Source organism: Quercus lobata, chromosome 10 (assembly GCF_001633185.2).
Source record: "Quercus lobata isolate SW786 chromosome 10, ValleyOak3.0 Primary Assembly, whole genome shotgun sequence".
NCBI lineage: Eukaryota > Viridiplantae > Streptophyta > Magnoliopsida > Fagales > Fagaceae > Quercus > Quercus lobata.
Genome location: NC_044913.1, coordinates 30080543 through 30092416, shown reverse-complemented (window position 1 = coordinate 30092416; position 11874 = coordinate 30080543). Strand labels below are relative to the sequence as shown.

At 34.2% G+C, this 11874-nt stretch overlaps 1 protein-coding gene across 1 annotated transcript; it reads left to right on the top strand.

Moving 5' to 3' along the window:
• Nucleotides 1–1289: 1289 nt before the first annotated feature.
• Nucleotides 1290–4609, top strand: LOC115962872. Its single transcript, XM_031081751.1, has 4 exons — nucleotides 1290–1524; nucleotides 1618–1761; nucleotides 1849–2044; nucleotides 4303–4609. Exons 1-4 carry the CDS (start codon nucleotides 1321–1323, stop codon nucleotides 4341–4343), a joined length of 585 nt encoding a protein of 194 aa, XP_030937611.1. The 5' UTR covers nucleotides 1290–1320; the 3' UTR covers nucleotides 4344–4609.
• The last annotated feature ends 7265 nt before the right edge of the window (nucleotides 4610–11874 follow it).

Below are 11874 nucleotides of genomic sequence, written 5' to 3'. Positions count from 1 at the left end.
GTACCTACAATGGCGGCTCCACATGCAAGCCATGGTAGTCATAGGACCACTCTGACCTGCAAAAAAAATGCAAATATGCACTTGTCAAAAAATTATTGTATGTTAAATTAACCTATTGTGACCAGTCTAATAAAAATGTTAAACAACCTGACTTGAGAATTACAAAAAGTTGGGTTTAACAAAACTAAAAATAATGCTACATTCACAACATTTTCATAGTACTTTTACAACAAATCCAATGTGATAAACTGTTACTAATTCTATTTTGGCCCAATAATGATATTATTTTTTTACTCACTAATAACAAATTTTTGCATAAGATTAGTTGTAAAAGTGTTGTGGACGTAACATTACTCCAAAATTAATTCCCCCTCCCCCCACCCCCACCAAAAAAAAAAAAAAAATCCTTAATCCTTTTTATAAAATTAAAAAAAAAATTAAATAACAACAATAAATTTTAGTCCAAATAAAAACAAACATAAACTTAACAAAAATAAGACAAGACCAAATAACATCAAGTGATCAAATTATTCAACAAAAAGTCACTTAGAAAACAAAAAGATAAAAATCGCTAAATATTCAAATTTGTAGTTCGTTCAACTTATTCAATAAAATAATTTCTCATTTTTCCCTAAAAATAGTAGCAAGAAAAATATTGTAGTTGTCAGTTCTTTTTTATGGTGACGATAATTATATTCTGTTTGACTTTGTAGCTGCAACAATTTTGCTCTCCTTAGCAACTCAACTCACAACTATAGCAAATATTCAAGTTATCGTTTTATTAGATTTTGTATAATTTAAATTTCTTATTGATCATCCTAAAATAAATTTCTAGAATAAAATTTGCTCAACCGGAACCTCCCTCATTGAAACAATATTTTGTGGGATAGCAACCTGCATCTCCAACAAATTGAATAATTGGAAATTTTGTTCCCTACATGTCCGAATACACTCCTATTCCAAACATCCAGCTTTGTACGACAATGTTTCCATACATTGAATAATTGGAAATTCAGAGTCAAGCAACAAATTATTATTAATTACTCTCTGTATTCCTTGTTAAAAACATTATTATAGGTCGGCTAGTGGGCTTTCAACCAAAGCCGACTTGGGCTTGTGGGTTGCAATTAAAGCCATACGGCCCATACCATCTGCGACAAATGGGTTGAAATTTGAACTTTGAACCGAAGCCGCAAAGGGTAAAAATGTAAAGTAAGTAGAAATGAGAATAGGGCTAACAGAAACAACACGTGAGTGTGAGATCATCTATTTATTCATCATCATAAAAAATAAAATTTTCTGATCTCATCTGCAGTGGCTATGGCGGCTGCTGCTGCTGATGTCCTTGTCCCGAGGCTGGAAGAAAAGCACGAGGAACCACAAGAGAAGAAGCAGAAGAAGACAGATGAAGAAAAACAAGACGTCCCATATCTTAGTGACGATGATGATTGTTTTCCTGGTGAGCTCCCTGACATGACCCGTGCAGAATTGGGTTTGTATCATCGACAGGTTTATGAGAGCGGGGTAAGCAATCATCGGATATAGTGAGTTTGTGCGTGATGAATTGATGATGCTCCAATGAATCTTGTCTCATTTGTCTCTCTTTCTGATTCGCAGGGCTTTGATGTTGGTGACTTCCGCCACTCTTTCGCATGCGGTAGAATTGAGCCGATGGGATTCGAGGGGGTCATTAATGATGCTGATAAGAAAGAACTTGGTGAATATTCTATGGAAGCAATCCACAAGTACAACACTGATGAGGTCTTTAAATAATCAAACCCCTTGATTCGTTACCTTTATTATTGTTATTGCTGTTGGCTTTATTGTGTCTGGGACAATTTCTTGTAGAAGAAGAACTTTAAGTTCAAGGAGGTGGTGAAGGCAAATGTGCAGTGCGTTTCTGGCCTCATGTATTATATTACCTTCAAGGCTGAGGATGCTTCTACTGCTACTATTGAAACCTTTCAAGCTAAAGTGTGGAGAGGAATTGGATTTGTAGAGGTCACATCTATTAGGGTAAAGCCCATCTCTATCTCCAAGCAAGGTAATTTCTTTTTCTATGCTTCATCACCTTTGAAACTGCTCCTAAGTCATGCATTAGCTGGGAAAAGCATGATAATGTTTTACATTTGCAATTTCTTTTTTTGTATTAATTTGCTTGATGCATGAGGTTACAATGCTGAGTTAACTTAGTTGGAGAGGAATGTTTGAAAAGGATCTACTCTCTAATAATACACATGTCTTTTAACCTATTGTGCTATTGCTCCAGCTTGACTTGTCTAGATTTGTAGCTTCAACCTTTTAGCATGTGTGCATCTTCTCTGTTATTTGTATGATTACTTGAAAACTACCCTGTTTTTAAAAGAGCTGTTATCATGCTTTGGGAACTTATTGTGCTTGGACTCATAGTTAGGATGTATTTGAAACCTTGTATACATTTTCTTTGGAAGATCTACCTTCTCTTATTTGCTTTTGAATTTTAATGAATTTAGGCTTAACCTCAAAAACTACTACTTTCAAAACTTATTCTCAATCAAATTCTTGTTATGCCGGAGCCACTAAGCCACTTTAGTTGTTATTTATGTTTTGGTTGTCATCTTCAGAACCCTATAACTAGCTATTGCAGATTTATATTCTGTTACTACTTTTATGTTCCAGTGGTGCAGGCACCATGATGCACCAAGAATATTGTTAATTTGAAATCTCGAATTTTGGAATTTCACCAATGTAAATCTTTATCCGACTAAAGATTTTGTGGGATTTTTGTTTTTTAAATTACTTTCCTTATTGATGTACTCATTGGAAGCCTATTTAAAATGGCTTTACTAAAGATTTAAGGTAGATTTTGATGGTTGGAATTTTTTTTTGGAAATTTTTGAAGTGTTGGGTGTTTATTCCAAGCAAACCTAATTGTTGATTCAAACGTGCACTTGTTACACTCCTTCAAAATACCACATTAAACACAATGGTGTCAAATTCTAAATTCAGATGTGCCCCACTAGGACCATATTTTCAAAATCTTAAGATGCTATCAAAATAAAAAATTCCAAATGTCAGATGCCCCAACCAATATATCCATCCAATAAAAAGATCTAGCACCCTTCTAGGCAAAACCCAAAAACTCCAAATGATCTAAAGACAAAATACCACAACTAATACACCCTCTCACGTGAATCAAAAGATGATACACTATCTCGCCACTATTCAAGCACATACAATACCTGACCACAATTTAAAAACCTCTTCTCCTCAAGTTGTCACCAATATCTTCCCTCAACCCGCCATCCAAACATGAAAGGAAACTTGAATAGGGGCCTTAACCCTCCAAATACTTTTTCAAGGAAAGATGACACAGAAAGACCCTCTTAGCATGTTATAGTAAGAATGAAAATCAAAACCCCCATTTTTCTTCAATTTCCACCAAACACAGTCCCCACTCACAGTAAGAGTATTAGACTCCAACATATGAAGAAAATTCAATTCCCAATAATTGAAATCACCAAGGAATCTCACATATCACTTTTTAATATGCTTACAATGTAAACAGGACCACATAGGCTTACATATACTTATATTCTATTGTTTGATCTATGTCTTACCTATATGATTATCTGATTTATTCTCTTTTCTGAATACTTCGTTTCTAGCCAAAAAATGCCTTTTTCTTTTTTCTTTTTTCTTCTTTTTTTTCTGGTTAGAAAATGCAAGCTTATAAATTTTGAACACTACAGATGGAATCTATCTTCACTTGATTTTTTTTTTCATTTGATTTACAGAAAAAATAAAAAAATAACTGTTTCTCAACAAAAGCTTTATGAGATGCCAGTCTGAACTATGGATCCATAAAACCTATTGTTCTTACTAGATAACTTGGTGATGGACATTTAGTGATAATCTTAGATTTGAAATTATAAAAAGCTCCCAAGGGTTTGAAAAACTTCAAATTGCACTGTGCTTCTTTGTTGCCTTGGCGGTTGTCCAAGTAAGAAGGTTTGAAGGTTGGTAAAAGAACATTGCTGAATACCCAAATAAAGATAAACTTCAAATTGCATGCAAGATGCAAGGAGAAAAAAAGAATCATGACCAAATGCAGCATGGGTGTAGCTAATTATTGTGCAAGTGAGTAGGTTCCATTTGCTGATGCAGCAAGATTAGGCCAAGGCAGAATCATGATTTGGTCATACTTAGAATTGATTATTTAGGACTGTGGACCAGCTAGTCTAATAGCTCAAAAATGGCAAATAAGGCATTTGACATAGTTTTATTGTTTGGTGTTTTTGACTTTATTTTTGTTATTTGCAGGAAATGAAGACTTGACAATATGCTGTTCGCGAAGTTCATGAAGGTTGCTGGCAGTATTTTTCTATTTAAGCCAAATGGAGGGAAAACACTTTTTAAGTCTGAATTTAATATTATGTATGGTAAGTTTAGGTTGATATTATGTTTTTGAGACTCTTGTTAAATTATGCATGGATGTTCTACTCATAATAGGTTGCGGAATGTGGCCTTTTTCATCAAATGTCAAGCAAAGACAATGCTTCTTTAGTTTCCTTTACTAAAGGGTTAACTTGACAATATTAAGGATGAGCACTGGGACATTGGAACTACACTTTTCCATTGCGTCTTTGAAGTTGTGTAGTGAAAGTGACCATCACCTTTAGCTCTTTTTGATTCATTGTAGTGCAGCTCACATCTCAGCAGGACACCCCCAGATCCTTGCTCAAGGCTGCATCAAAGTGACAGTGACTAAATATTATAACGAAATCTTCGTTTTAAAGAAAGGATGTCTGAATCGTTGATAAAAGTCACTAAGGAAATGGTTTGATCGTAAAATCGTAGAATAAATCTTTTGTCTTTTTTTTTTTTTTTAAGACGGATTTTTTTGGTCCATTTTTATCCAAAATCTCAAAATTTTTGAGATAACTCGGCCACTCCGCTTGTGCTAACTTTCAAAGCAGTCCTAGTTTGAAAATTAAGTTATTCACTGTCCCATCCAAGGGACCCTACCCCCTAGCCTCTTAGACACTTTAAAGCTATGTTGAAACCAATTCTTCCATAGTTCAGCTTCTTAGTAGAAATTTCTCTTGATTCCTCCTAGTTGTTAGTGTTCTTTTCTTTGAGCATTAATATAATTGTTTTTTACACCCTAGTCTTCCTTAGTCTAGTGTTAATTCAAATCCCACATTCTCTTAATTCTTAAAGTGAAATCCCATTTTCTGCTTAAAGCTTTACTTTTCTGCATGTATATATTGTTCCCATTGGAATTCTCAAGTCAATATTTGTTTTTGTGCATAGTTAGTAGATTGGTACTGTAACATGTTGCAAAAAAGGTGTGTTTTGGCACACTGGATGCCAATGCTCTAACATGCTAGTTTAAATCCTGGAGAAAATGGGCAAATGCCCATTTCAAAAAAAAAAATCCAGTATTTTGTCCCATTTTCCAAACTAATTAGGAAAATGCCCCTTTTTTGAAACCTGATTTTCTCAAAATCGAGTTATAAAAAAAAAAAAAAAAATTCTTGAGCCCTATAGTAGCGTTTTAAGGAGTCTATAGTGACGTTTTAAGGACCTATAGTAGCGTTTTTTAACTTGATCTCCATAAAGTCGAGTTACATGCAAATTTTTTTCTTTTTTTTTTTTACTTATAACTTGACTTCATGGAAATTGAGTTAAAAAACGCCACTATAGGTTCTTAAAACGTCACTATAGGCTCCTTAAAAACACCATTATAAAGCTTAACTCGATTTTGAGAAAATCATGTTTCAAAAGAGGGACACTTCCCTAATTAGTTTGGGAAATAGGGCAAAGGCCAATTTTTTCCTTAAAACCTTTATGTTATGATATTACGCTAGATGGGATTTTTATTATAAACATGCATGTTGATTTTTATGAGATCTGATCTTGAATAGCAAAATGTTGTGATCTAGGATTAATTTGTTTATTAGATTTTAGTTCATAGATCCTTTTTTTTTTTTTTTTTTAAATGAACCTTGATTTGTTTTTCAAAATTATTTGTGTTTCAAAGATTAACTTTCTGTTCTAAGCCCATTCTCTACACTACATGTCTACGTTATTTTACTGCACTAAAATTTTGCACTGCATTAATTTTCTGCACTATTTTTTGCATTAAAATTCTACCCCGTGTTCGAAATGATTTTCTACACTAGCTAGTTTCTAAAACAATTTACTATTTTGAATTCAAGTATCTCTTTTAGAACTAAAAATCTTAAACTCATTATCAAGAATGAAACATAGTTCAAAATCAAACTTATTTTCAAAATTAATATCTTGTTGCATACGTAAAACATTTTTCAAAGTCAAAGTTCTTTTCCAAAACTAAATATTGTTTTTAAAACCTATTTCAATTCGGATCTATAAATTTATTTGTCTCAAATTTAATTTCAGATCTAATAATTTAAACCAATAACAATGCATGACATGAAATTAGAAAATGCCTACACATGTTCAATTACATCTTCAATTTCAATCCTGTATACAATTCAATTTCAAATGGTGTTTGCTATTTATGACGTGAATGTTTTCCATATATGTAATTGGCCACTACTAGTCTAGAAGACCGGTTTTTACTGGGCAATATGAGTGCTTAACACATTCCTACAAACACACACACACACACACACACACACACACACACAAACACACATTCCTACCTTGTAAGTTAGTCCCCAAATCTAGGTCTAGGGTTTTAGATTAGTACGATTTGTTCAATATAATTTTTATTTTGATTGATTGTAACTAGGATTCAAAGTCTTACTTTATTTAGAATGTAATTAGGACTCAAAACTTTGTAATTTCTATCAAATGTAATTATTTTCAATTATTCAAAGAAATCTAGATTTTCAACTCAATGTTGTTGTTGTTGTTGTTGTTGTTGTTGTTGTTGTTGTTTTTTTTTTTTTTTTTTTTTTTTTTTTTTTTTTTTTTTTCCTATTATTTTTAAATAAAAATAAGTGACAACTTCATTATACAACCTCCAATTTAGGGGGAAAGATGTTTCAAGTGGGCTCCCGTTGATTTGAGGGACATCATTGCAATCTCTCTCTCAAACTCCAAATGACGGTCTCTTACTATTGCCTTTATCTACTTGATTGATTGTGACACTTTCATTAATTTTTGTCTATTTATGGTGAAAGGGCTTGTTTGTTTCACTTTGTGGTTGATTTGCTAAGATATTGGCAAAATGGGCTGCATTGTGGTGTTTACCCAACCAATAAGGACATCATAAATGGTAGATGAAAGCAGATGTAGCGTGTTTGCGAATTCTTGTTTTGGAACACTTTTGTTGATGAAATTTATAATATTACATTTGGATTTCATACTGGATTCTATTTGAATTTGAATATTTTTGCAAAATTTAAAATTCTTGGATTTTTATTTAATGATTTGGGATATGTTAAATTGGAGTTTAATTTCTTGTTGTATTGGTGAACGAAGAAATTATGGCTAATTACAATTAACTCAATAGTTGTTTGGCCGAAGTTTAAATTGTTTATCCATGGTTTGAAATTTGGTACTTTATTCACTTTAAGTTAGCTCACTTATGTTAAAAAATGGGGTTAAATATGTTGTGGGTACCTAAGGCATGCTTAGGCATGCTTGGCAACGTCCTAGGCATGCTTGCAACGTCCTCGGCTGTCCTCGCCATGCTTTGCAACGTCCTCGGCCGTCCTCGGCATGCTTAGCAATGTCCTCGGCATGCTTGGCAACGTCCTCGGCCGACCTTGACATGCTTAGAGGCATGGTGGTACACTACTCCCTTTGCTTCACAGCTTATAAGGCAGAAAGTGGGGGGGGGGGGTTTTCCTTCGATGTGGAACGCCTAGGTTGTAAGCATGCCAAGGTCGGCCAAGGACGTTGCCAAGCATGCCGAGGACGGCCGAGGACGTTGCCAAGCATGCCTTAGGTACCCACATATGTATTTTTGCTCTCATTATAAGTCTCTCTCCCAAAACATAAAAAAAAATATATTAAAGAAAAGGGAAAACAATATCAAAAAGTGAGGGTTTTTGTAAAAATTAAGAAAAAACATTGCCCCACTTGTTCTTAATTTTTATGGAGCTCTCACCTTTTGATTTCGTTTTCCTTGTTCTTTTATATTTTGGGAGGAGAGAGGCATAAAAGGGAAGCAAAATTACATATTTAAACCTATTTTTTATAAAAGTGGATTATGAAACAATAATTGAGTTAATCTTGGGTAGGTAAAGTGCCAAATTTCAAACCATGGATAGGCAAATTAAATTTTGGTCAAAACACATCTAGGTAAGTTGCAATTAGCCCAAAAAATTTATATTGGTGGAAAATGAATTTGGGACTTAATTTTTTTTAATTATCTATAAAATTTTTATATAATTTTGTGTTTTTATGAGTTAAACCAATAGATTTGAGTCATTTGACTATCTATTATGTAACCAAACACCTCATTTTGTATTTCCTATGACTTTAGCCCTCGACCCTTGAAGATGATATCAAAGGAAGCAAGTATCAATAAAGTAGTGCACGAGATTGCAAAAATATTTAATAAAAAAAATATATAAAAAATTGTTCTGCATTTGCATGATTCATCCTTATGCAATTTTAAGGCAAGTGAGGAAGCCGCTTAAGGCTTCCAAAATTTAACCAATAGAGATATTTATTTACTTGTGAAAATATTAATTAGGCCCTAAATATTAACCAATAAATAAAAAATAATTTTTTGTCAACGAAAATCAAGGCCCCAAAGTGAAAAATAAAAGAGACCCCCAAATAAAATTAAAAAAAAAAAAGTCTCCAAATTTTAATTAATTGAATTTTTTTTGGTAAATTAGTCGAGGGAGACATCGGATGACACATGATATGACATACAACAAAAACAGTAAAACAAAAACCCAAAAAGTAGAATCAATCATTTTGAACCAAATATTATTGATAGGAATGAAATGAAAGGCCCATGAGAGTGAAGCAATCTATATGTGTTATGGAATTCATTGGTTTCTTTTTTTGGTCGAGGATTTCCAACGTTAGACCAAACAAGTAGTAAAAACATGTTTGTAGAGAATTTTCAGAGAGAGAGAGAGAGAGAGAGTAGTACCCTTGAAAGCACGGTAAAGTGCAATAGCGTTGTCTCTTGGGGGGGTTGGAACTAGAGGAACGCTTAGGCCTTGTTTGGATTTTATTTTTTCATCACTCATCACTCCTCACTCAATTTCCATCACTCCTCACTCATCACTTAAAATACCCCACCATGTTTGGTACCATCACTCACTTCTCATCACTCAATATTTTTCAACTATTTGTGGACCCCATTACTGTCACTTGTTTACAGCAAAGTTGTTTTGTGGGCCCCACCATTTTCTCTTTTCTCATTTCCCCTCCTTCACCCCTGTTACTCTCCCAAAACACAAACCCGAACCCAGCTTCAACCACAATAACAAAAACAGCAACAACAACAGTGAACCCAACACACCAAACCCTAAATCCACAGCCAAACCATAATCACACCCACTTCCAAAATCTCAAACCAAATACCAAACCCACACTAGTGACCACCACAATTATACCCACTTCTCAAATCTCAAACCAGATACCACCACAATCAAACCCACGGCCCACGCCCATCGGAAACCCACAACTTGAAACCCGATCTGAAACCCACGGCCACAGCCTAAACCTATAGACGAGACCCACCCCCGCTGAAACATACCCATAAATGAGACCCACCACCAAAACGCCGGCCACCTTATAGCCAAGTGGGTACTCTCCTATTTGAGGCCATAAACCAGAGCGAACAAATCGATTAGCAGTGGAAACTCGGCGCGGAACATCGAGCAAAAGTGCGACGACGTAGTCAGCCACGTTCTCAGAGTTGGAATTGGTGACGGTAATGCCATAACAACAACACTTGGCGAGGTCGACATGGTCAAGGCCGGCGCTAGAGCCAACAACAAGTCGCAGAGAAGGGAAGATCATGGATGGTTCAGAGAAAATGAGGTTAGGAAGTAAGGAAATGGAGAAGAGAGAAATATGGAGTAAATGCAAAAAGTGGGACTGGATACTGACAGTGGGACTGGTTTATGCTGAAGAATTACAAAATTGCCATTGAAAACAGAGTTATGGAAACTGAAAACAGCTGAAATGTGTTTTCAGTTTTCATAACTCATCACTCAAAAATTAGAGAATTGAGTGATGGAAACAAAAACTGAAAACAACTAAAAACAAAATCCAAACAAGCTTTGAGTCATGGGTCCCACTATTTTTGAGTTATGGATTATGGAAACAGAGTTAGGAGTTATGGAAATCAAAAATCCAAACACCCCCTTAGCGTCGACATTGATTTGCTCTCTCTTTCTCTTTCTTTCTTTCTTCAACCTTTTCATTGTGTGTGTTTTGCCTTGTAGTGATGTGAGGAAGAAAAAAAAAAAACATGTTGAAATTTAAATGAACAATGAATTTGTGTCTGAGGATAATAGACAATATTTTCTAAATTATAGAGTCTTCTTAGACTGATTAACTAGTGAGATACACCCTAAAAAAAATAATAAGAGAGGGAGAAGAAAAAGAAAAGAGTTACCACGTTTCCTCAGCCTTGAAGATCTTTTGCTTGCCAACTTTAAAAAAAAAAAAAAAAAAAGAGGTGGGTTTTGAAAGCTTGGGAAGAAGTAAGGAACGTTTTGGAATTATTCCATATTTCTATTTTCTTACTTTTAATGACTTTCACTTATTATGATTATGCCTAAAATTATGATATTATATACTTATATTCCCAATATAATATTCATAAAAGAATTATTCCTAAGATAGATTTCTTTCTTAACTTACAATATTTAATTCTTTCTAAAAAAAAAAAAAATTACAATATTTAATTAAAATTCTTTGTCAACAATAACCATCTATTGGAATTTTCCTAATGCAAACCTTATGAAAATTAAAGTTTCCATTTGAGTTATGTTTTCCCTCATTAAACCTTGATTCTAAATTTGAATCCCATTTTGAATTTGGTCATCCATGACTAATTAGGAATTTTGCAAAATACAAGTCAAATATAAATTCATTAATTTATACTTATCAATAGGAATGTAATAATTGTATATGCTAATTCAATTTTTTTGCTTCACTAAATTTTTAATTTTTCTAATACAAAATTTTCATTTGAAAAGTCAAGTTTCCTTTTGTGTCATGTCCTCATATGTGACATATCTAATTTAATCAAATTATCATCTAAGTTTCATTAGATAAAAGAAATTAATAATAAATATATATTACCATAAACGTCTCATATATATATATATATATATGTATGTATATTCTAATAAAAGAACCTATTCTATTTAATTTAATGTAAATTTAACTGATGAACTCTGGGATATCAGTGGACTGAAAATGCCGGGCCTTGATAAACTTGCGACTGGATCCTGAGAAAACAAGTAAAAACTTAGAGGAGACCGGTGGAAGCCGGCCAAGAACCCTCCGATGGTGAAGTTAGTCTCTGACTGAAAAATGTAAACTCAGTTTCTCAAGAACAGAATGCCTTACTCTTTCATTGGCGTGTGCTTATATAGTATGCGGGAAGCGGTTACTTGTTTGGTAACCATTCCTACAGTTGAGGAATCCAACAGGCTCGGAAGTAACTTCCGTAACTGACGTAGAAGTTTGCATTTCACAACGATTGGGCTTGACTGGTGACGGTACATTCTTCCGCTCGGCGGAGACGTAGTAACCTCCCTTGTCCTTTATGGACGAGGGGATGGTAGCAAGCTCGTCCGTCCTTTATGGACAGATGAATGGTAGAAAGCCCGTCTATCCTCAAGGACAGACGGACGATAGTGAGCTCGTCTGTCCTTAAGGACAGACGGAAGAGTTGGCAAAGATATACCTCAT